At 57.9% G+C, this 23,876-nt stretch overlaps 1 protein-coding gene across 3 annotated transcripts in view; it reads left to right on the forward strand.

Annotated features, from left to right (window-relative positions):
- ARNT2 (aryl hydrocarbon receptor nuclear translocator 2) overlaps positions 1 to 23,876 on the forward strand; it is a 148,135-nt gene that overhangs the window by 70,861 nt on the left and 53,398 nt on the right. For all 3 annotated transcript variants that reach the window (XM_042940820.1, XM_042940822.1, XM_042940821.1), the window contains exons 6-8: positions 8,156 to 8,258; positions 11,843 to 11,908; positions 12,169 to 12,254. In XM_042940820.1, the coding sequence (XP_042796754.1) occupies positions 8,156 to 8,258; positions 11,843 to 11,908; positions 12,169 to 12,254 (255 nt within the window). The remainder of the gene's footprint in view (positions 1 to 8,155; positions 8,259 to 11,842; positions 11,909 to 12,168; positions 12,255 to 23,876) is intronic.

A 23,876-nucleotide genomic window follows, 5' to 3' on the forward strand; every position in this document is an offset into this window, starting at 1 on the left:
TCTCCTAGTAACTTCTGGGACAGCGGGCAAAGCCAGGACCGCCCCGGCCAGCCCCGCCAGCCTGGTCACTGGCTGTGCCTGCCCCGGGGGTGCTGAGGCCCTGTCACTGCACCCACAGTGGGTGCAGACCCCTCAGGAGTGTCCCCGGGATGGCGTGACCTAAAGGCTCCTACCAAAATGCAGGCAAAACCGGAAAAGCAATAAACACACGAATTACAAAAGAGGGAAAAACCACCACCCTGGGATCCACCCCTGCAGCGGCTGTCCCCTGTCCCCCACCCACCCTGCTCGCCCACCCTGCTCTCCGCTGGTTGTGGGGGAGGGGTGGGCTACAAGTCCCCGAGCAGCGGCTGCCCTGGGAGCAAGGACCCTTCCTCAGATCCCCACGAGGAGGCCAGTCTTGGCTGAGTTTTCTGGTGTCTCTGGGCTTCAGTTTGCCTCGGGGACCACACGGCCGGGTCTCGCGAGCAGGGGGGTCGTGGGGTGTCTGTGCCCGGGCCGCCACAGTGAGGGGCTGCACTGCGCACGGAGAATTTAGGAACAACAGCGGAGCCTCCCCTAAGTCGGTCTGCGTCTTATTATCTCCATGTGCCCGTAGTTCCCGGACGTCTGGACGGCACAGACAGGGTTTCTCCCCGGGAGGCCGGCCCCTCCCAGTCAGTGCCCTTCTCCTCCTGCCTGTTGGCTTCACCGTGACCCCACTTCTGGGGTCGTGATGGGGTCTCACGGGGTCACGCGCACAAACTGTTGTGTCGTGCCCCGCCCTTAGGAAAAGCCTCAGTAGCCCTCGGTCCCTTGTCCTTCCTTCTGTCAAAGGCCGAAGAGGGTTGCATTCGTCTGGGCTGTTTGCTTGCAAGTGACAGAAGCGGGTGTTCAAGGGGGGGAGGGGTCTGGGGGTTGGTGGCACCAAGGATCTGAACACCGTGATGGCACTCTCACCAGGCAGCACCTTCACGGCTTTCTTAGAGTCCGTCTCGTTGCCGTCGGTCCGGTCCTCCCGTGAGGCTGAGCTCAGGTTCCTAAAGAAAAGGGTAGAGAGAGGACAGGTGGGAATGCTCACATTTGGCCCGTGGGGGACCCTGACTGGCCTGGCTGGATCCTTTCCGAGTTTGGGGACCGGTCACTATGGACAGAGGAGGAACGAGGTGCTGTGATTGGTGCAGCGTGTGCCAGGGGCCCAGCCCTCAACCAATCATCATGGCCGGGGAGGCGGGCTCAGACAAGAAGGTGGCAAATGCTGTGACAGTCACAATAAAGAAATAGCAGGAGAGCACTGTGCTGGGGGAGGCCCGGGTGCTTGGGGCGACGGGTGTCCTGCCCACCCAGAGCCCCTTCATCTGGTGCGAGAAGAAAACCGTTCTGGCCACCACTTGAGCGTTGGTGTGGCTGTGCCCTCGGTCGTGCCCAGACACCTGCCAGCCAGGACGAAATACGAGGGAAACGCACCCGAGCTCCCTCGCAGGAGGCTCCGTCGATGCGGCTTGCGCTCTGGAGCAGATCCCACGTGCCGGGGGGTGTTTGTTCCTGTGTGCACAGCTGCTAACGTGGCCGGGGTCAGCCTCTGAGAACAAGAACACGCTGTCACTGGAACAGCAACCAAAGTCCCGTCCAGCCTCTGGTCCCCATCCCGGGGGCCACACGTCTTTGGAACAGCATCAAATAGTGTCCATCACGGGGCCACCGCTTTGCCTTTGTTCCTAATAATTTTCCCATGTTTTCCTCCTTTGCTATCTTGGGGTTTCTTCTTTTTAAACCGAGATAAGATGTTTCCAGTTTTCTTAAGGATTCTTTTGATGAAATAATTCTCATTTATATTTGTATTTCTGCTGTAGCCTGGGGAGCTGTTTTATGAGCACAGAGCTTTCTTTTGTGATCTTATCCAACACAAACTTCTGATTCTTTTTCTTCTTCTTCTTCTTTTTTTTTTTTTTACAAAGTTACCGCTGATCTAAATAATACTTAAAAATCAGCTTAGTGAAAACAGTTACAGAAGGACCCTTTGCCCATAGAGGACCCACTCTGTGTTGGCATCTGTGATCATTCTTCTAAAAGTGGGAGCTGGCAAATGGTTTTTTGTTGAGGGCCAGGTAGTCGGTAGGTTTGGCTTTGTGAGTCTTACAGTGTCTTTCACACGCACTCAACTCTGCCATCGTAGCACGAGAGGAGCCGTGACGGCTGTGGCCGTGATCCAATAAATATTTAAATAACAGTGAGCCCCTTTGGGGTCAGATGTCACAGATGTCAACACGTAGATTGCCGAGTCCTGTTCTAAACCCTATACGCTTTAGACTTAGAAAAATTATCATCGAAAAGCCTGAGATGTGCCATAATTCTGTCCGTTTCATAGAGTGGAAACACTCTCCGTGCGGGACCGTCCGCGGTTCACTCGGAGCCTGGAGTAGACCGGGTGTTGGTACGGACAGCCTGTTGTCACCGGAGGCGGGATTTCCATTCTTGGGAACCTACCCTGACATGGTGTGGATGTATTTTTCTTCCCAGTTGCTCGCCACGGCATTATTTGCCGTGTGGAAGCCCTGGGAATAGCTTCATGTCCGAAAGTAAATTATCTACTCAAAGTGATGCTATAGAGCCTTTCAAATAATGTTTATGATTACATTTTATGAGTTTCTGTTGTGACATAAGGTGGAAAAGTAAAGACCATGAAGCCTCAATTAATGAAAAGAAAGAGCAGACATGCACACGAAAAGTTTGACGGGAAATAGGCCCAGATGTCGATAGTCTCTTTCTCTGGACAGGAAGATTGGGGTTTTTACTGTGTGTGTATATGTATGCGTGTATTTGATTTTTCCAAGAGATCACTTTGGATTTACAGTAAAAGCATTTTAAGAGGAAAACAAGTAGTTCTGCAACCCTTTAGCCTGAGATGGTGTTCTGGGCTGTATTCTAGAACCTTCCAGAATGCCCTCTTCCCTCAGAGAAAGCCAAGAGGCAGGGGCCGGGCCGACCAGGGGAGGCTCCCCGACCGTGGGGCTCCAGGCCAGGATGCTGTCATCTTGGGGCTCACGCAAGTGCCTCCTGGACCCGCCAGGCTCTTACGCTCTGGTTCCTGAAGGGGGTTGACTGACCTTGCACGTGTACGTCTTAGGTTGTTCACGTGACCTTCAGAGTAGGCATGTCTGGTCCCGTGTTCCCACAGAGAGGACACCAAGCAGGCCGCTCGTCCCCCACAACCCCCACGGGCGGGGGCCGAGCCTCCGGGCCCTGCTGCCCCTTCCTTCCGGAATGGGCCATGCCATTGGGTCCCAGATGGTTCCCCTCTGTGCGCCAAATCCAGAGAAGTGTATGCTTCCGCAGCTGCTGGTTGTGTGGAGGTGGCCGGGGCCTCTTTGGCACCCTGGCCACGGAGTCACATGGGCCCTGCCTGCTCTGAGAATGGACCCACGCCCCGGGGGGAGTCATCGCTTCTGTACGGTGCTGAGGATGTAGGGGTGCGCGTTCCAGAGGGCACCGTGGAGGAGAGAGGGCAGGAGGGGAGCAGGGGCATGGGGCGTGGGCGAGGGGTGCAGGGACGAGAGGTGGCCTCGTGTCTCTAGTTCAGCAGTGGCCACGGCGGGGCAGGCCGGGGTTCGTGGTGGGCCCGCCCCACAGTGGCTTTGCAGAGTGGGCCCTCCGACCCCCGGGGAGCAGGTTGGACCCTGGAAGGCGTCGGCCTCGGCCTGGATTCCGCTCCGAGGGGCCGCTTGCCTCCATACGTCCCCGCTGCTTTCAAATTTGTCAAAACTCCAGTTTTCCGGACAGCCTTTCAGGAACACCCACTGTACGAAGTTGAGCACGTTTTCCTCCCGAGGGGCCCGGGAAGGGGGCTCATCGTGCCCAAGGAAACCAGAGAAGCACACGGAGAAATAAACGTGGGAGTGGTTGCCTCTCGGGGTCACGACAGCAGATCATGGAAATGTGTTTTTTCATTTCCTCGTATTCCACGGCTCATGTGTTGCGCAGCTGTGATTTATTTTCAGAGCCCACTTTGGAATTTGACAGACTCTCACGCTGGCCCGCTTCAAAGCTGAAACCGTGTGCCATTTGGTCGATGATAAAGCAAGTGACAATTTACAACGAAAACAGCCGCAAAAAAGAAGCCGTCTGTGAGTGAGACAGACAGGTGTCAAACCGGGGCAGGGGCTCCCGGCAGCCTGGGGGGCGGGCCTCTCGCTGGGGCCGAATCCTGGTGGACACGTCCTGCCCGCAGGTGCAGGGCCGGCAGCGCCCGGAGTGCTGGTGTCCATAGGGGGCCGTTCACCCTGCAGGGCTGGTCCCCTGGGAAGCAGAGGCTGGAGCGTCCCTGCCGCTGAGGGTGCTGGGAGGGCCGGCCGGCGAGGCACCTGCTCCAGCCCTGAGTGCCAGCTGGCTCTGGTCCAGGGAGACGGGGTCCCCAGGTGCTGGGTGGGGGGGGACGGGAGGTGACCACCCTGTGCTGTACGTGCTCTCTACTCCCTCCTCTCTGTTGGGAGCGGTGAGCCCAGCCCTTTGGGTTTCAAGTGATAGAAATCCATTCAACTGTTTATCGCAAAGGGGCGGGTCTCTGGTCACGCGGTTACCCTTTCTCTGCTTTCTTTTTGTTTGTAGCATTTATCGCCACCTGACAACGGTCTCTTCCCTCCCTTGTTTTCTCTTCTTCGGCTTTTGCTGTCTGTTCACCCTCGAGATTATATAATGGCTTCTGCCTGTGTAACTCTTTGTGCTTTTATCGGTGCCTAGCATACTGGAGGCATTTAGTAAATATGTATTAAATGATGGCAAGGTGACGCCTGGGTAAGTTGTGACAAGAAATGGGAGGTCATCAGGCAAAGGGAAGGAGGAGCTGCTGGGGAGGCCAGGGCCTCAGGACCCGGAGTGGCGCATGGGGACGGACGGGGACAGCGAGTTGCTCTGAGCCGGGCGGGATTGGGGGGGGGGGGGGGTGGAGGGGCACGCAGGGGTGCAGCAGGTGCAGCCAGAGAGGCGAGCAGAGGCCAGATCTGGGGGCGCCTTCGCAGAGGGCTGCAGGTCTTGCAGTGTTTTGGGGATCCGTAGCGGGGAGCATGAAAGGAGCGGGACACGATCGTTTGTTTTGAGTTTCCCGGGAACCTCGCGCTTCGTGCGTTCCTTGTGTGTGTCCTGAGCGCCGGGTCTTAAGCCTCCGTTGGCGGAAAAGGGAAAGCAAACCAAGCGAGCATAGAGCAGCAAAGCTGAGCGCCAGGGTCACCCTAGTGATCGAGCCCGGCCGTTTCGTGTTGGAAGTGGAGACTTCTGAGGGATGCGGACGACGGGTGGAAGGGGGTGAGGCCGGGCGGGTCGGCTGCCCACGCGGACGAGCAGGGGGCTGAGGGCGTCGGGACGCGGACGCGGGAAGGTGTCGGGGGGGGGGGGGGGGGGGAGGGCAGGAGGGACAGAGTGTTGGCGGCTCCTCAGATGCGCCGTGAGCGCTCCGTGTTCCGTACTCAGTAAGCGTTTCTAGAGCACTTCCTGAGCCACACACGGTGTTGGTCCCTCTGTGGCGTCCGCGGGTTTCCTCGTCACGCCAGCGTCGGGGGGCGACACTCCTGCAACCCTCATTTTACAGGTCACACGCCCAGGGTCGCGCAGGAAGAGAAGGAGGCGCGATCGAAGCAGGTCTGTGCCCCTGGCACTGGACGTCTGGCTTGAGCGGCTGGGTAGGGGTGGGCTGGTGACCGCGACGGGGCCTGCGGGAGGCAGGGAAGGTCTGGGCGCCCTGGACAGGAACGCGGGTTTGGTCTTGGACCCGCAGAGCGCCAAGTGTCTGAGAGGCCCCGACGGCAGGTGGACGCGTACGAGCCTCCCAGAGAGGTCCTGCTGGGGAGGCCGCCTTGGTGTCATCGGCACGCAAGGCGTGGGGCAGCCGAAAGAGCCCCTGAAGGTCCTGCGGAGAGCGAGGGAGAAGGGTCCCGGCCCACAGGGGGAGGACTGGGGGGGGAGGAGCCCCCCAGGGCCGAGAACCAGCAAAGGAGAGGCAGGAGACAGAGGCGCCCTGGGGGAGAAACGTCCAAGAGGGACGTGCAGGTCGAGGACAGGGACCATTTCTGTTTGCCCCCTCCCCCGCCACCATGACGGAGATGTGAGGGTGTCTGAGTGCCGGACGGAGGAAGAGGAGGAAGAGGAGGAGGAGCGGCCGGGAGGCAGGTGCCTGGTCGCGAAACAGGGCCCGCTGAGGGCGGGGACGCGGCGTTTCTTCCGCGGAGGGAGCAAGGCAGGGGTGATGGATGCGTGCCTCTTCGTGAGTGCTCTGCTGTGGGATCAGGGAAACGGGTAGGTAGGAAGCCGTTCGTACTAGCTGGTTCCTTCGTGCCCACTTTGGGCAAAAGCCCTTTCCGGACACATACAAACGGTTTCAGTTCAACCGGCAAGTACGGTTTTCCAGGCACTCTCAGCCGTGTTGGGACGTTTCGCACTTGGTCCCGGCCCGCGAGGCACAGAGCTCAAGCGCAGGGCGGGTAAGTCCTCGCCGTCCAACGTGACGGGTGTCACAGACGGGTTTCCTCCACGGGACGTGCGGGGAGGGTGACCGTGCTCGCAGCCGCGTGGGTCCCGGAGCCTCACAAGATGCCGGGCGCGGCAAAGCCATCGGATACACACTGAGCAGGCGAGCAGGCGAATGAAGACGTGGACGGGGGGGGGGGGGGGGGGGGGGGGGCCCTGCCCGGGGGCCAGGGACAGACTCCCCGGGGTCGTGACCCCCGAGCTGGCCCTGGACAACGAGCAGCCGTTCACCAGGATGACAGTTCACGTGGAACGGGGCGTGAGCTGGCAGAAAGGCCTGCGCGTGCACACGTGTGGGGCGCAAGGCCCCGGGAGATGCGCACGCGGGGGCACCGTGTCTGGAGCCGCTCGCACACCCCGTCCAGGGGCCACCGACCACGTGTGCTCGCCACGCGCCCGGAACAGGCTCGTTGGAGTGGAGATGTGCCCCGTGTGTGAGAGACACATCCCTTGCAAAGACCCAGAGAGAAAGAATGAGGGGCGCCCGGGGGGCTCAGTCGGTTAAGCGTCTGACTCGATCTGGGCTCCGGTCACGATCCGAGCGTCGTGGGATCGAGCCCTGTGTCGGGATTCTCTGTCTCCCTCTCTCTGCCCCTCCCTCGGTCACGCACGTGCGCGTGTGCACTCTCTCTCTCTCAAAAAAAAAAAAAAGAAAAAAATGAGACATTGCCCATTAGTGTTCTACACGGTGAAATGGTAATACTCCAGATCTATTACTGAAAGCAACTTCGCCTATTTGTTAACTTTTTTAAGAAATGTGCCTTCTAGAACGTGTCAAACTAGACGGGTGGTTCCCACAACATCTCTCTCGGGCAGGGTGACGGGAAGTGTAGCGGAAACGAGGCGCCGTGGCTGGCAGGGCCGCGTGCCGAGACGCTCTGCCGGGGGCTCCTGTGAGCGATGTGCTTTGGAGCCCAGGCGGGCAGTCAGATGTGTGCTGTCTACACAGCTGGAGGCCGTGGGACAGGGGCACTGACAGAAAGGATGCTGGAGGTTGGGAGCCAGCGAGTGTCAGTTGAGGGAAGGCAGGCAGGGGGAGGAGGTGGAGAGACCGATGGGGGTGCAGGAGGGGAGGGCGGGAAGGACTCCCACATGGTGTCTGGAATTCTGACCTGGATTTCCGCGCTGACGGGGGTGCATTGGCTGATGTCGGGGAGGAGTGGGTGGTGCTGGGTGGTCTCGGGCTGGGGCGGAGGGGCTGCAGGGGCCGGTGCCGGAGGCGTGGGGTGCAGAGGCGGTGTCCCGGCCGTGGACGAAGCCGGTAGGGGGGCGCGGCGGGAGGAGAGAGGATGGCCCAGCTGGGGTCTCCTCGGAGAGGAGAGGAGACCACGGGCAGCGGCTGCTGGGGTTGGCATCTGGGGACCGCGGCGAACGTGTCTCCGTGAAATGATGGGGGAGAAACCGAGTCGGAATGACTCCAGGTGGTGTCCTAGGACAGAGCAGGGACAGCAGGTACAGACTGTCCTCGGAAGAAGACGAGGCATTTAGAATCGTACGGGTTTTGTGACCCCGCGGTGTTCCCAGCCCGAGAATGTTGGGGATCCAAGAAACGATCCGTGCAGCCCCGTGTGCCCTCATTTGCAGAGCGTTTGGAGAAAGCTCTCCCCGCCCTACGCCCTCGTCCGAGGCAGAGGCTCACACGTGTCCCTCTCTCGCTTAGGCCGGATCCTGGACCTGAAGACGGGGACGGTGAAGAAAGAGGGACAGCAGTCCTCCATGAGGATGTGCATGGGCTCGCGGAGGTCCTTCATTTGCAGGATGAGGTGTGTGCGGGGCGGAGGGCCGTGGGTGGCGGGTAGATGAGGTCTGTGCGGGGCGGCGGGCGGCGGGCAGTGGGCGGCCGCTCCCTCTGCTCCACCAGTAGGAGCCTTGACGGGCTCTGCTGAGGTGAAACCCCGTGGTCCCGGCTGCAGCACGTGAGCCTACACACCCCGTGGTCCACCTCGGACGCCGCGTCCCCCTTCCTCCCACCCACCTTGTCTGACTTCCTGCCCGTCCCTGCCCCCTCCTGGGTTGGCTTCCCCTGTCGGCTGGGTCCCAACTTTCTCCCGGTCCTTCAGGACCCTTCTGAACTCCAACCCCTCCAGGCACCATATTGTTCAACACGTTTTATGTAAGATGGGTCGATTTTGGACGCTTTTGTGTCTCCTGTGCCAAAGCACACGTTTTCATTAGCGTTTAATTATTAGATTGTCGCATGATGCTTCAGGTGGAAATGCCTGGGCTCTGTGAGTCAGCAACGGTTGCCCTGAGGACAGGGGCTTGGAGTTACCTTCTCTGAGCCGCCCGCGATCTACACCGAGTGTGTACGTGGTTAACGCGTGGTGTGGAGGAAATGCAGGAGTGACTGAACTGGGGGGTAATTAGAGAATTTTCTGTCCCCTTGGAAGAAAGAACAAGGCTTCAGAGTCCCTGTACCCTCAGCCCCAGGCCCTGTAGGGGTGGGGCGGGGGTGCCTGGTGAGTCGAATCTGCCGGGACGTGGAATTGCAGGGGCTGTAAGACGAGGCAGTGCCCCTCATTCATTCATTCATTCATTCATTCATTCATTCATTCAGACATCTATCGAGGGCCTGCCTGTGCCAGGCCGGGGTTCAGCCCTGAGTAAAGCAAACAAAATCCCTGAGCTTGTAGAATGTCACTTCAGTAAGGGAGATCTAGGATGGACAAAAGTACCAAGTAGAGACAGGGAATGTCAGATGGCAGTAAGTGCTCTTGAGGAAAATAAAACAAATTTAAGGAGGAGGAGGAGTGGTTAGTTCACATGTTACGTAGGTTGGGTGGGGGTGGGGGGTCTCAGTGATAAGGTGGCATTTTGGAGATGTCCCAGGAGACCTGGGACTACGTGGGGAAAGAAAATACCAAGTGGAGGGAACCGCAAGTGTAAAGGCCCTGGGGCAGGGATGTTCTTGTGTTTAACCAACAATAAGGTTACTATCCAAGGAACAGGGTGAGTGGCCGTGGTGGGCAGAATGGTCATCAGTAAGGTTGGGCTGGGGGCGCCTGGGTAGCTCAGTCGGTTAAGCATCCGACTTTGACTCAGGTCATGATCTTGTGGTTCGTGGGCTGGAGCCCCGTCTGTGCTGACAGCTCGGAGCCTGGAGCCTGCTTTGGATTCTGTGTTTCCCTCTCTCTCTGCCCTTCCCCAGCTTGCATTCTGTCTGTCTGTCTGTCTCTCTCTCTCTCAGAAATAAACATTAAAAAAATTAAAGTAAAGTAAGGTGGGGATGTTGGGTAACTTACAGCTTTTACTCTGAACGAGGCAGGAGACCACTGGCGTTTTCTCGTAAGAATGACACGTTCTGAATCACGTTAAATAACTCACTCTGCCTGTGTGGGGGGGACAAACCCGCAGGGGGGACGAACAAGGGTGCGAGTGAGGAGGCGGCTGGACGCAGGATTCTGGAATGCAAGGGAGAGGTTGGGCCGAAGGTACGGACTTGGGGACCGCCGTCACCGAGATGCTCCCCGAAGCCTGGAGACTGAATGAGGTCACCGGGAGGTGGGCGGGGCTGGAGGAGAGGTCGAGCCTCAGCCCCCGGGTCGCTCCTGTGGCAGGGGGGCGAGGAGGGGCCAACAAGCCCCAGATGGAGCTGCGGGCCGGTGGCAGGGAAGGGGGGTGAAGGACGTTCCTGCAGGGAAGGCGTGCTCCCCGCAGAGGCTCCTGAGGGGTCCTGAACACGAGGGCCGGGGCATCCCCGCCGCAGAAGGAGAAACCTCGGGAGCCCCAGCTGCAGGCAGGTGGCAGGGCGGCCTCCGCCCTCTCTTCCCTGGCACGGGAGCCTGTCCCCGCTGCCCGGCTCGTGGTCTCCCAGGCTGTCCTCGAGTCCCTGGGACCCCACACCGACCTTGATCGAGCCCGGCCGTCTCCTGCCCTTTCTGAGCTTCTGCCGAGCTGTGCGACAGCCCCAGGCTGGCTCAGGGGAGCTCAGCACAGATGTCGCTCTCCTCCCGTTTGCTGCCGGACCTGTGACTCGTCAGGGCCGTCCGTGCAGAGGGGAGACCCGCCCTCCAGCCTGGCGCTGGGCCCCAGGAGCCGACAGAGGGCTTGAGGAGGGCTGCCCTCTCCTCCGAGCCAGCGCCCCTCCGTTCTTGCGGAAGACGGGACGGAACTCCCTTCGACACCTGCCTCAGGTCACACGACGGCATTCGGGCGACGGAAAACACGATCACTGCATCTGAGTTCATATTAGCCTGTGTGGATGAGTGCTCTCAGTCCGCTGACAGGCACGGGGACGGCAGGGTGCCCGTGTGCTGGAGGCCACTGGGGACAGAACGCCGTCCCGGGGACAGAACCGCGGACAGCGCCCCATCAGCAGAGCACGCCCACCCCGGCGCGGGGGCAGCACCTGCCGGATTTTGAGTCCAGCACCACGCGGCCCCCTGCGGAACGCCTTCCCCGGGGACGTCACCACACCCGGTTCTGCGTCTCCGTGCCATCGTCACTCTGCCTGCAGGCCACGTCAGGCAGCCCCGCCCTGCCCCGGTGCCCTCTGGGGGACGTGACTGCCCCCTGAGGCAGGCAGTTCTGCCGTCTGCCGAGCGCCTGACCTCGTCCTCCCAATAAAGCGGGTTCGTTCTGGGAGGATGCCAGCCGGCCAGGCGGCGCGGTCCCGGGTCGTCCCTGCTGGGGGACACGCACCTGTGGGTGGCCGTCCCCGGTCTCAGAGCACAGCTGGCCTCTCCTCTGTGCCCTACGGAGCGTGAAGATGTCCAGAGCGTTACCTGCCCTGGAGTCGGGACACGGAAGCACATGGAAGGATGGGTACACACAGCACCGGCTGTACCCTGGTGGCAGGGCGACCCTCGATGTTCAGAGCCTGGGGGGGATTGAGAGGGGCGGTGCAGAAGGTCGCCTCCCGGCCCCCGCCTCCCGGAGAAGGGCCTCCGTCGCCCCCACTCTGCCCTTTGCCGTCAGCGGGCTGAGGCGGTTACGTCGCTGCCAGTGACGGGACACTGCAGGGGCAGGGAGGGTCCCCACGGCCGCAGCCGCAGCTGCAGCCTGGGAACATGCGTCCTTCCGTCAGCGGGCAACGTGCGTCTTGCGTTGATGGCTCTGCTGAGGCCCGAAGAGACCCCACCGCCCTGCTTGCGTGACCCCGAACGTGATCGGGAGCCCCTAGAGTCTTTCTTAGGGGTCCGGCCTGCGGCGGGGGGGTGGGGGAGATGAGGGAGGCTTTGCATCGCCAGGTGGGTCACGCTCCCCCGGCCGCGGTGACAGCCGGGGACCGGAGGTGCGCGAGCCCGCGTCAGAGCGCCAGCATCGATCAGAGCGGCTCTCTGACCGCAGGGCCATCCCGTACGCCTGCTTCGGGCTTTACTCATCCTCAGCCTTTACCGAATCCTAGGTGTGGGAACGCTCCTTTGGACCACCTGCCGCTGAACAGAATAACCACCATGAGGAAAAGGTTCAGGTCAGTGAGCCTTGGCGACGCGTGACGGGGGCCGCGCGGGGGGGAGGGCGTGATGAGCGCCCTGAGCTGGGGTGCCGGGGGGGGGGGCGTGGGACGCGTGCGGGGCTGAGGGGAGGGAGGGGGCTGGGTGCACCTGCCGGGGGAGGAGGGACATCAGGGTGCCGGGAGGGCGAAATTCAAGCCCCCGAGGCACGCATGACCCCGGCGTCCCTGCCTCCCGCCTCGTGCGGAAAGCCGTCTCACGGATGCTCTTTCTTCAGGAACGGCCTTGGCCCCGTGAAAGACGGGGAGGCCCAGTACGCCGTGGTGCACTGCACGGGTTACATCAAGGCGTGGCCCCCCGCAGGTAAGCCGTGCGTTCTTCCCGGGCGGCTGGGTGCCCTCACCCGACTGTGCCTTCCCGTCGGGAGCGTGTGCCGCAAAGAGGCAGAGAGATGCGCTCGTCGTTCTTTGTGCTTAGAACGTGATGATCTCTGTCACTGGGGCAAGTCCCGCTTCCGGGAGCAAAGGTTTCTGGAAAGAGCGATCCTGCGCGGGTGCTTAGAGCCTCCGCCGCTTCCTGCGGTCTGTCACCCGGAGCCCTGTGTGAGGTCGCGGTGGCCTCTGAAATGACAGCTGTCACTGTCACCGGGACGGTGCCACAGACGGCGGCAGGCGTCGGCGAGGAGCTGGAACCTTGGCAGCCCTCAGGTCGCGCAGGAGGCGCGGTAAACCAGTGCGGCTGCTTCTGGAAACCGGAGGGCCGGTCCTGGCCGCCGTGTGCCCGGGCCACCCCACTCCCAAGGGCACGCGGGAGAACCGAAAGCGTTCGTCCGCCAAGAAACTTCCAACAGGGGAAGCGGGCAAGTGATTCCTGCTGCAATATCCGTGCACCTTGAAAGCGTCACGCTAAGCGGGAGAAGCCACACACCCAAGGTGACCCGTGATAGGATTTCATTTATGTGCAATATCCAGAGAAGGTAGATCCCTCCAGGAAGAAAGTAGACGTGTGGTTTCCAGGTGCTGGGCGGCGGGACGAAGGGGGGCGTGGCTGTCCCGGGTACAGCGTTTCTTTTCTAGATGACACAAATCCTGAAATCAGATGGAGTGACGGTTGCACAAGTCTACAGATCTGAAAACCACTGCCTTGTGCCCTTGAAGATGGCGGGTTTTATGGCGTGTGAGTTATTAATCAATCTGTTATTAAGCAAAGGAATATACGTCTTGTCGACCATCTGCGTCCCCGCGATGGCTCCGAAAGTGGTCTGGCTCTGGGAACGTTCCCGGTCTGCTGGAGAACGTTGCGACTCTGCTGTTATCGGATGGAGTATTTAAGTGCCCGCGAGGTCAGGTTGATCGATAACGCTGTGAAGGACGACTGTGTCCTTATTGATTTTCACCTGCTCGATGGATTGATCGCTGAGGGAGGCGTGTTGAAGTCTCCAACTGTAACAGAGAGAGGGCTTGCCTGTTCCTTCCGGTTTTGCCCGTGTCTGCCTCTCATCTCTTGATGCTCTGTTGTATGGTCCATACACGCTACGGGTTTTTATGTCTTCTTGGAGAAGTGACCCCTTTGTCAGTGTGTGATGCCCTTCCTTCTTCCTCATAAGTTTCCCTGCTCCGAATTCTGCTTTGTCTGAAAATAATACAGCGACTCCAGCTTTCTTTGAATTGGTGTAAGCATGGGGTGTTTTTCTCCATTTTTTACTTTTAACCTGTGTCATAGTTTAAAAAAAATTTTTTTTAACGTTTATTCAGTTTTGAGAGACAGAAAGAGAGCGCAAGCAGGGAAGGGGCAGAGAGAGACACAGAATCCGAAGCAGGCTCCAGGCTCTGAGCTGTCAGCACAGAGCCCAGCACGGGGCTCAAACCCACAGACCGCAAGATCGTGACCTGAGCCAAAGTCGGAGGCTTAACTGCCTGAGCCACCCAGGCGCCCCTAACCTGTGTCATTATATTTAAAGTGAGCTTCTTATAGATGTGTTGCTGGGTCCAGTGTTTTTACCCACTCCGACCATACAACTTTTAATTGGTGTATTTAAACCATTCACGTTTAATGGGATTATTCATATAGTTTACTCAATACCTACCGTGTTTTCTATTCCGTGTATTTGTTCTTTCTTCTCCCCTCTCTGTGCATTCCCTGGTTTCCACTGAACGTTCTGTAGGATCTCATAGTCTCTCCTAGCATATCAGTAATATTTCCTTAAAAATATCTTTGTTGTTTGCCCTGAGTTGAAATGTATATTTACACCTAATGTAAATCCAGTTCCAAATAATACTGTACTGCTTTTGTGGGTAGTGCGAGGGTCCCTGGACTCAGCTTCCCTTCCTCCCTCCCTCTCCCACAACACCGCTCTCATGGGCTACACTTACCCATGAGCACATTGTTACTGTTGTTGCCGGGAACACACGGAAATATATTAGCTCAATTAAGAAGAAAAGCGCGCCTGGGTGGCTCAGTCGGTTAAGCATCCGACTCTCGATCCTGGCTCAGGTCATGATCTCACCCTTCGTGGGTTCGAGCCCCCAGTCGGGCTGTGCACTGATGGCATGGAACCCACTTGGAATTCTCTCTCCCTCTCTGTCTGCCCCTCCCCCATTCTCTCTCAAAAGAAATAAGTAAACTCAAAAATTAGGTTGAAATAAAAATAACAAAAATAAAAAAGTGTATTTCCCCTTAATTTTTTCCTTTATGTGTATCCGAGTTTCTAACCCATATTGTCTCCTCCTTCCTGAAGAACCTCTTTTAACATTTACCGCAGGACGGCTCTGCCGGGGGGTGAAGTCTCTATTTTTGTTTTTCCCAGGTTCATTATTTCTCCCTCACTCTCAAAGGATAATTCTGCTGGGTTTAAGGTTTTAGGTTGGCCTGATTTTCCCCCGGCACTTCAGATCTCCACGCCTTCCTTGTTCCTGTGGTTTCTGACGAGAAGTTCACGGAACTGGTACCTTTGTTTTCCTGTAGCCCGTGTGGGACTTTTTTTTTTTTTTTCTGGCTTCTTTCAAGGTTTTTTCTCTTTGTCTTTGCTTTTCTGCAGTTCTAATATTACATGCCTCAGAAGCTCGTTTTATTTTGGTTTTTGGTTATTTATACCGCTTGGTAATTTCCGAGCTTCCTGTGTCTGTGGTTTGGTGTCCTTACTTTTGAAAAATTCGTCGGGGCGTCTGGGTGGCGCAGCTGGCTAAACACCTGACTCTCAACTTCCGTTCAGATCGTGATCACAGTTCATGAGTTCAAGCCCCGTGACAGCATGGAGCCCACTTGGGATTCTCTCTCTCTCTCTCTCTCTCTCTCTCTCTCTCTTCCTCTCTCTCCCTCTCTCTCCCTCTCTGGCCCTCCCCCGCTCATGCTGTCTCTCAGAATGAATAAACTTTTTTAAAAAAAGGAGAAATTTTTGAACGCTGTGTCTTCACATATTTTCTTTGTTCCGTCTCCTTTCTCTTCCTCCTGGGATCGCGACTGCCCGCGTATTATGTCGCGTTCGAAATTGTGTTGCGACTCGGGCGTCTTCTGTTCTGGATCTTTTCACTCTTTTCTCCTCTTTGCATTCTAGTTTGGGGAGTGTCAGTCGACAGATCTTCATGCTCACCGATTCTTTCCTTCTCGACGTCCAGTCTGCTGATGAGTCTGTCGAAGGCACTGCTCGTTTCTCCAACAGTGTTTTTTGTTTGAATTTTTTAAAAAGTTTATTTATTTATTTTGTGAGAGAGCCGGGGAGGGACAGAGAGGGAGACAGAGACAATCCCAGGCAGGTTCCACGCTGTCAGTGCAGAGCCCGACGTGGGGCTCGAACTCAACGAACGGTGAGAACGTGACCTGAGCCGAAACCAAGAGTCTCCGACGGTGTTTTTTATTTCTAGAATCTCCTTTCGGTTTCCTCCTGGAGTTTCTGCCCCTCTACTCGTGTTACCCATCCGGTTTTGCTACTGTCTGCTTCTTCCATTAGAGCTCTTAGCATATTAATTATAGTTATTTTAAATTCCCTGTCCAGCAATTTCAGTCTGTGTCATAGTGCAGTCCGGTTAAGATGCTGACTTTGTCTCCTCAGGCTGTGCTTTTTCTTGCCATTTAGCACGCCTTGTAAATCTTTGTTGGAGTCCAGATGTGACGCGTCAGGTGATACCAACGGAGGTTAAATAGGTCATAGAAGTTTAATTGAATTATTCCAGGAGTCGGATGTGTTTAATTTTTTTTTTTAACGTTTATTTATTTTTGAGACAGAGAGAGACAGAGCATGAACGGGGAGGGTCAGAGAGAGGGAGACACAGAATCTGAAACAGGCTCCGGGCTCCGAGCTGTCAGCCCAGAGCCCGACGCGGGGCTCGAACTCACGGACCGCGAGATCATGACCTGAGCCGAAGTCGGACGCTTAACCGACCGAGCCACCCAGGCGCCCCAAGAGTCGGATGTGTTTAATGTTTGCCATATATATACATATATATCAGTTCGACATACAGACGTGCGTGTGTTATATACTTTTAAATTGTGTATTTTTTATTTATAGATTTTTCTTTCCTGTATAAATCATAACACACATAATTATCAGGGTGCTGCTTGCCTGAAGGGCCCCAGTTAGATTCAAGACTTTGAGCGAGCTGCCTTCACAGGTGTCCCGAGCCCAGACCTCAGCTCTGTAGATCTAGAAACAGTCCTGATGGGGCCCGAGAACGGACCAGCCCCGGCGAAGGTGGGAGTCCTTGCAGGCTGATGTCTTAACCGGGTGTGACCCATAATGCCGCGGGGCTTCCCCGTCTCTGATGGGGATGCTCACGCCCGTCGTCCGGGGATCCCGTGAGGTTCTGAGGCTGCCGTGAGGCCAGATTTGCATTGGAAGGTTGTTTGACGAGAGGCAAACCAGAGGAGAGGCGTGGACAGCCTGGAGAGAGACTTTGCGCAGCAGCGTGGCTCAGGGAGCACGCGCGATGGCCTGACCTGTGCCCGCTGCTGAGCACCAGACACGGGCCCGTCCCTCGGGGAGCATGGAGCCGTGTGGCTGGGGGGCCAGCACGCGCACAGGTGATGCAGGAGGGTGTGGGGAGACGGCCCGTCCCAGGGACGGTGGGGGGGCCTGATGCCCCCCGGGGACAGGAGAGCTTCCTGGAGGAGGCTCCTCGCAGTGTGGGTCGGTACCACCAAGTCCAGCCCTTGGGACCCCTGTTCCAGGAGACCATCTCGTTCCTGAGTTCCTCTCCTGAACTCGTCACTCTTACGATACCAGGCAAATTCCCCGTCCTGTTTCTGGCCTCAGAGTGCCCTCCTTCTGACCGCCGTATTTGGGCTCCACGCCTACAACATCACGAGAACTGCCACGGTCATGGTGAGTCTAACGCAGAGTCCTTGTGGGTGAGCAGGAGAGAGGAGTCTGAGGCCCGGGGTGCAGGCAGGTGACTGTACCCAGAGCCCACAGAGGTGACTCAGGGCAGGCCCTTCTGGAGCCGCGTGTGGGTGCGTGCCTGCGAGTGTTTGTGTGCCCGGGGTCACGGGGCCAGTAGGACTTGGCATGAAGCCTTCAGTGACCGCCCTTGAAACCGCACCATGTGCAAAGGCGTTGAAGGAGCCGGGGGTGTTTATCTTGGAGAAAGCGAGACATGATTTCTGTCTCTAAGTATTTGAGGGGGTGTCATATGAAGGAAGAATTAATCTTACGAAGGATAGTTCCAGAAGGCACAGTTTGGACCAAAAGAGGAAAATTACCAAAAGGCAGATTTTTAACTCAATAGGGAGAAATGAGCAAAGGACCGAGCAGGACAACAAAAATAGCTCTAAATACGAATACGTTCCACGCTCAACAAATGGGGAAAATTTAGTTTCTGGTCAGAGCTGCAAATGAAAATAATTTCATACTGTCTCCTCTTACCTATCGAGTGGCAAAAAAGTCAAAAAGACAAAAAAAAAATGTCGGGCTGTGCCGACAGCTCGGAGCCCGGAGCCTGCTTCCGATTCCGTGTCTCCCTCTCTCTCTGCCCCTGCCCCGCTCACTCTCTCTCTCTCTCTCAAAAATAAAAACATTAAAACAAAAAAGACAGAATACACCGCATTGGTAAAGTTCAGGAAAATGGACACTTGGATGTACCGCTGGTGGGGATATTATAAATCAGCGCCAACCTTCCGAGGGGGAAGTTGGCCGTATCACCAGATGCTTTAAAAAGCACATTCCTCAACATACAGGGCTCGCGCTTCTAGGGATTGACCCCAGGGAGTCAATCAGAGAGACGTGTGTGGCACGTTTAAGCATCGTCTGTAACCGTGGAAGCTTCGAATTGACCCAGATCTCAGTGGTAGAGAAGAGCTTAAAAAACAGCACGGAACATCCATTTGGTGGAGTACCGGACGGCCGCAGAGTAGGCCTGCTTTCGAAGGACGCTTAAGGACGCAGCGGCGAGCTGCGAAGGGTCAGGCCAGCAGCTTCTACAGAGTAAACGTCGTGACCCACGTGTATCTTTCAGGTGTGAATGAGTCGTGTCATCTGTGCGTTGACGAGGTGTGCATACGGCGTGAGCCATTGTTACTCCCGGGGAGCAAAGCGCTGGTTACTTTCTTCTTCCCTCTTCGCTCCTACGTTTGCCCAGTTACCACGTGACTTTCGTAATCAGAGACAATGACGTTTTAAAGAAGTCCCTGTGACTTTTCTAATGCACGCTGCGGACAGTCGGAGCGAGTGGTTCGTACTGAGTTCAGAAATGGTGCCTTTCTGTTTGCGTTTTGGTTTGGTCTCACGGTGTAGCATTCGACTGCTGGCCCCTAGGAACCTAGAACTTCTGGAAAACAAGCCTGCGTCAAACCAGCCTGAGGCTGTGCTGCTCGTTCCTTGGTGGATAACTACATTCTTAGCACCTGTCACACTTTGTGCCTCCCCCTGAGACTCGAGACCGAGCTCAGGCTGCATCCTTCTCCTGCCCCAGGACTTAGCCCAGACCGGGCTCGGAGGGTATATTTCAAGAAGACTGGACGGACGGATGGATGAAAAGAAAGAAGGAGTGAAAAGGATGAACGAGACGAGAGTAGTTGACCTAGGGAGTGGACGTGGGAAAGAATTTCTTGCCAGAATTTCCAAAGGCGTTTCTAGGACCTGCTTTTCCAGAAATCTTTTCAGATGGAAGAAGCAGTCATCTGCCCTGGATGAGGTGGCTGGAGTGAGGTCATTGGCACACTCACCCTAGAATCAGGTCACGGGGCCGGAGGCCGGGAGGAGGAGCTCCCTCTCCGCTTGCACGGAGCCTGGTGAACGTTCTCCAGGAGTCGTGTCCCCGCGGCCCCCAGCTCCTTAGTCGCAAACCACGACGTGCTTAGAAAGGATGAAGATTTCCCGAGCACCAAAGTTGCCGACCTTGACAGTCTCTCAAGGTGCAAAGACGCGGACCTCACGGAGCAGACGGGGGGCTCGGGAAGGACCCTGGGGAAGCCGCGTGCAGCACGTGCGCGTCCCCGCGAGCCTGCCGGGTGTGCGCTCAGAGCCCTGCCTGGGGCCGCCGACCCCACGCTGCACAGGAACAGCACAGCGCACTTCGGCGTGTCCAGAGGCCTTCGTGATTTGCCTCGCTGCGTTGTGTACCGCGTGGGTTTCACCTGAAGTGTTTGGGGTGCGACAGGGAGGAAAGACGGGGTTCCGAAGACCGTCCCCTTGCCAAATCCCGCAGCTGCTTCGTCTGAAGACGCGGGCTGTGCTCGACAGAATGAGCAGGTGAAGAAGCGCCCAGAACGGGTTGCGTTTTGTATCTCGTGAGGTGTGTCCAGAGCCCGAAGGAGACTTTGACCTTGGGAAGACGTTATTTGTGGCCCCCACCGGGCCGTCATCGCCCTGTGGCCTTGCATTTCAGACGGACGTCCAGAGTCGAGCCTCTGTTCCGGTGACCGTCCTCTAACCTGCCTGGGTCGTCACCTGGCAACCCGTGGGAGACCTCTGGTGAAGGGGCAGTGTGTCCGCACAGGGCAGCAGCGGTCAGGCCCGGGGGAGGGGGAGCCCGAGCAGGGCCCAGCTGCTCCCGCCCGGACCGCGAGGTCAGGACGGGGGTCGCTGTCGGTGCCCGCGTGCCTTTTCGGCGGTGAGGCCGGTTCCTGCCTTCACTTTGCTGCCGGCCGGTCAGGGAGCCTCGGCCACGGCGTGCCAGAGGCCGAGGTGTTTGGGGGTCTTGGCTAGAGTCCGCGGTGGCCAGGCTGGTGCTGTCCCTTCGCCAGACGGCTCCGCCCCTGCGCCCGCTCACCTCGAGCAGCCCCACGCTTCTTGTGCTTTGCTCGTTGAACACGATGTGCCTCCGGTTGAAAATCTCCAAAAGCTGCTTTGTCTGAATCGAGGCCACCGGCCCACGAGGCGGCGGCCGGCTCCCTGCTGTCTCTTACCCGCGGCCACCCTGTCCTGCGTCTGCACATCAAGCCTCGGTCTCCTGCTCGGCCCCTCGGTCTGAAGCCCCGGTCAGACGGCAGAGCCGTGACCTTTGCTTTGAGACCCAGAGCTGTGGTCCGCGAGGCCTTTCGGGGCAAAGCTGCCCTTCCGTTCCCACCATGGGCCGGGCACTTGGCTGGGCCCTGGGGACCCTCAGGCTGGTCGGGCCCAGTTCCTGCCCCTGTAGGTCCGGTCCACTGGAGGGTGCAGGTAGGCGTGCGGGTCATAGCAGAGCCCGGGGTCAAGGGTGGCAACGGAGGCACAGAGGGGAGAGCCCGTCTGCTGGGAGTGCCCTCCTGCTCCCTCTGGCGACCCTCCCCGAAAGCCTCGCCGGCAGGCAGAAAGTCACAGTCGAGCAGGAATGTCGACAGGAGGGAGACAGAGGGATTTCCTCATCGAGAAAAAGCCTGGCAGGTGTAGGGAAAGCATGGATGGGGGCTGCAGGTTGAACAGCGACCGCGGCTCCCTTGGTGAGTGCTCGCCATGAGCGAGGCTCTAGGAAAGGTCCCCTGTGTGCTTTAGGCTGCTGAGCTTTCACGACGCCCTCCGGAGGTGCTGGCCCCGTCGTCATCCCCGCGGCACAGACGGGACACCGGAGGGCACGCACGGTGCCGTTGCCAGCCGGCAAGTGGGAGCGCTGGGCTTGCGGATGCCCTTGCCGCGGCGCCCTGCTTTCTGCCGGTGGGAGGGGTGCTGGGCCGGCAGCCACGTGCGGTTCTCCGCGGCCGGAGGGGGAGACGCTGCGTGGGCAGGAGGGGTCCCGTCCGGGGACCAGGCCGGGGTTTGGAGCCTGCTCTACACTGAGCATCGCTGAGGCCGCTGCCGGTGTTTAAAGATCGTTCTGCGTGTTGAAGCCAAGCGGAGGGGGAGCGGGGATGGGCCCGGAGGCCCGGGGACCGGAGGAGACTCACCCAGGGAGCCACAGGGCTGCCTGAGTCGGAGCCAGGCCGTGCTGATGGCAAGGGGTCGGGGGTGCCGGGAAAGCAGGTGCGGGCTGGCCGCACGGCTGGTGGGGCCCGGGCTCCAGCCCAGGACCGACTCCAGAGTCCGCGGGTTCAAGGGTCACGCGAGATTGGTTCCCCTTACGCGTGCGCAGATCCATAGCACAGAGTTCAGGTATTCGGTCGTTGTCTTACGTCATCGTCTCTCAGGACGGTCGCCCACCCTTGCTCGGCCCCCCGTGACTGCTCTGCTCACCCTCGTCCCCCCCAGGCCGGGTTCCCTCCGTTATTGTATGTCCTGCCTCAGTGCCACGGTGACCCTTAACAGGCCTCTTCAAGAAGGGGGAGTGGGGGCACCATTCACAAGCCCTCGACGTGGCTGCTCCTGGGAACTCGCGGGTCGCGGGGCTCCCTGCCTGAAGGGGCCCGAGACGGGCTTCTGTTCTGGGCGGCCTGCTTCCCTTTTGTCCCGCTGTGACATTTGTAGTTATCCCCGGAATTCAAGACTTTCACTCGGGTGGCATCCAGTGTCAGTCTGTTTTCATTAATTGTAACTGGTCCTGGCTGACACCTCCCCCCCCCCTCCCCCGACTCTGTCTTCACCGTGGGGGGCTCGTCTAGATTTTCCAGGTCGCTGCTGCTTCCCGGCCTGCCCGGCTCACACCTGCGGCCACATCGATTTCCCGCGTCTGCCCCCTCCCACTTCCACTGGTTTCTTTATCCCCTTCTTCCACATTCTGGTGGAGTTTCTCAGTCCTAATCCCCTCTCTGTGGTTCCCATTTAACTTTGCAAAAACTCTGTTGTGGTACATTTCACGTGAGCTCAATGCTTGTTGAATTAAAGCTGTGTCTTTTTTGTAAATACGGTAAATTTAGGGGATCCCCCCCTTTTTTTTTAAACTAACTTTTTTTTTTAGTGGGAACATGCACTGTGATTCCTTCACTCAGTCTCCTCTTTTTCACATGGTTGTGATTTTCCCACGGGGCTCACCTTCCAGAGGCCGCTGGGCGGGCGTCCACTGTCGAGGCCAGAGGCCGGTTCCATCACTGACCGTGTGGGTTCTGGGATGACCTGTCAGGCCCGACCAGGGCAGACGAGCAGTGCTTCCCTTTACCAATACCTGACCGGGGGTCCGTTTGTCTGCACCCGACGACAGGGTGGGGACAGGAGGAGACTGAAGTCACAGACAGCCCAGATGGGGCGCCCTGATGCCTTCTGGGAGGTGTGGGTTCCAGGCTGGCTCTCCCTCATGACTTCCCCCCTTCCACACTTGTCTCCGGCCGCCATAGCTCGAAGCTTGTAGGTTGGCCGTATCGGGCACCCCAGGTGACCTTAACCTTCCTGTACGGGGACTTGTGTCTTGCTCAGCTCTCCCCTTGGTGGTCTTGCCCAAACCACCCCCACACAGGTCTGCTCACGCTTGCCCGTCTGCTTATGGGAACCCTGCTGGTTTCTGATGCTGACGCACACTTGTCCCGGCTCAGGTTCTGGTCCTTTCCACGGTGACTTGGGAGGCCGGGGTGGTTAGTCAAGTGGTCTCAGTTGCCTCTTTTCCGCTTTGCGAAGTGGAGGGTCCATTTCTTCAGAGTCACCAGCAGGAACGCTGAAATTCAGCATTTTCCCAAGTATCTTCCGAGACCATGTGTCCCCGGAGAGGCTCCGTGAAGAAAACGCTCTGTGGTCAGTGACTTGGGAAATTTCACGTCCTGTTTTTCCCTCGTAGGGAAGCATATCCCAGAGGTGCAAACCAAAGTCTCTGAGAAGCCCTAAGTGATGAAACGCCTTTATCTCTGTTTAAACTATGCTTCCCAAATGTGTTTGGCCAGAGAAACTTTTTTTTTTTTTTTTTTTTGCCTAAAACTTATTAGTATTCCTCGGGGAGTATTTGGGACGTGTGCTATGAACAAGTGGCCTGAATTCCTTGCAGCAGAAGGTGGTTGTTTTCTCCCCCTGCGTTTGGCAGGGTGCAAAACTGTGTCTTCATCCACATGTGAGGATGTGGGTCCCAGGACAGACTCCACCCAGCGTTACCGAAAAACAGGCCAACTTTCCATGAGCATCTGCGCGGGGTTAGTGCAACCCCGGGTAAGAAATGAACACACACTTCTGGCCGCTGCTGAGTTTTACCCCAAGCAGAAGTTTCCAGTTACACGTCATTCATGCTGTTGTTTGTATTAGTCGGGATTTATTTAGACCTGGCATCAGCGAAGCGGGTTTCCGAAAGAGAGGCGATCGAGCGTAAGGCAAGCTGAGTTTGTGAAACCGATTAGGGAACTACTGAAATCTGTTAAAATGGCTGCAGTTATCCTGTTCCTATTAAAACCCACTTTGCTCAGAGCTGCGGGTCCTGCCAGGAGGCGTCCCTTCCCGACACCCTTCCTCCAGGCCTGGCCTCTGGCCTCCTCGCAGCCCTGTGCCCCTCTCTGTGCGGTGCTCTGGCTCTCTGTGCCCCCCACCAGCCAGGCGGCTCCTTGAGGGCGGGAGCCGGGCCTCACGCGCCGCTAAACCCCCAGGGGAGTCCGGGCGCTGAGGACCAGCTCAGACGGTGCGTTGAACCTGGCTGACTGCGTGGCTGAACTGCGACCTGGCCTTTGGACCCCTGGAATGTCAGAGCCAAGGAGAACCTTGAGCTCACCTCGGGCCAGCCCTCTCTGCAGAGGAAG

This window comes from Panthera leo, chromosome B3 (genome assembly GCF_018350215.1).
Source record: "Panthera leo isolate Ple1 chromosome B3, P.leo_Ple1_pat1.1, whole genome shotgun sequence".
Lineage (NCBI taxonomy): Eukaryota > Metazoa > Chordata > Mammalia > Carnivora > Felidae > Panthera > Panthera leo.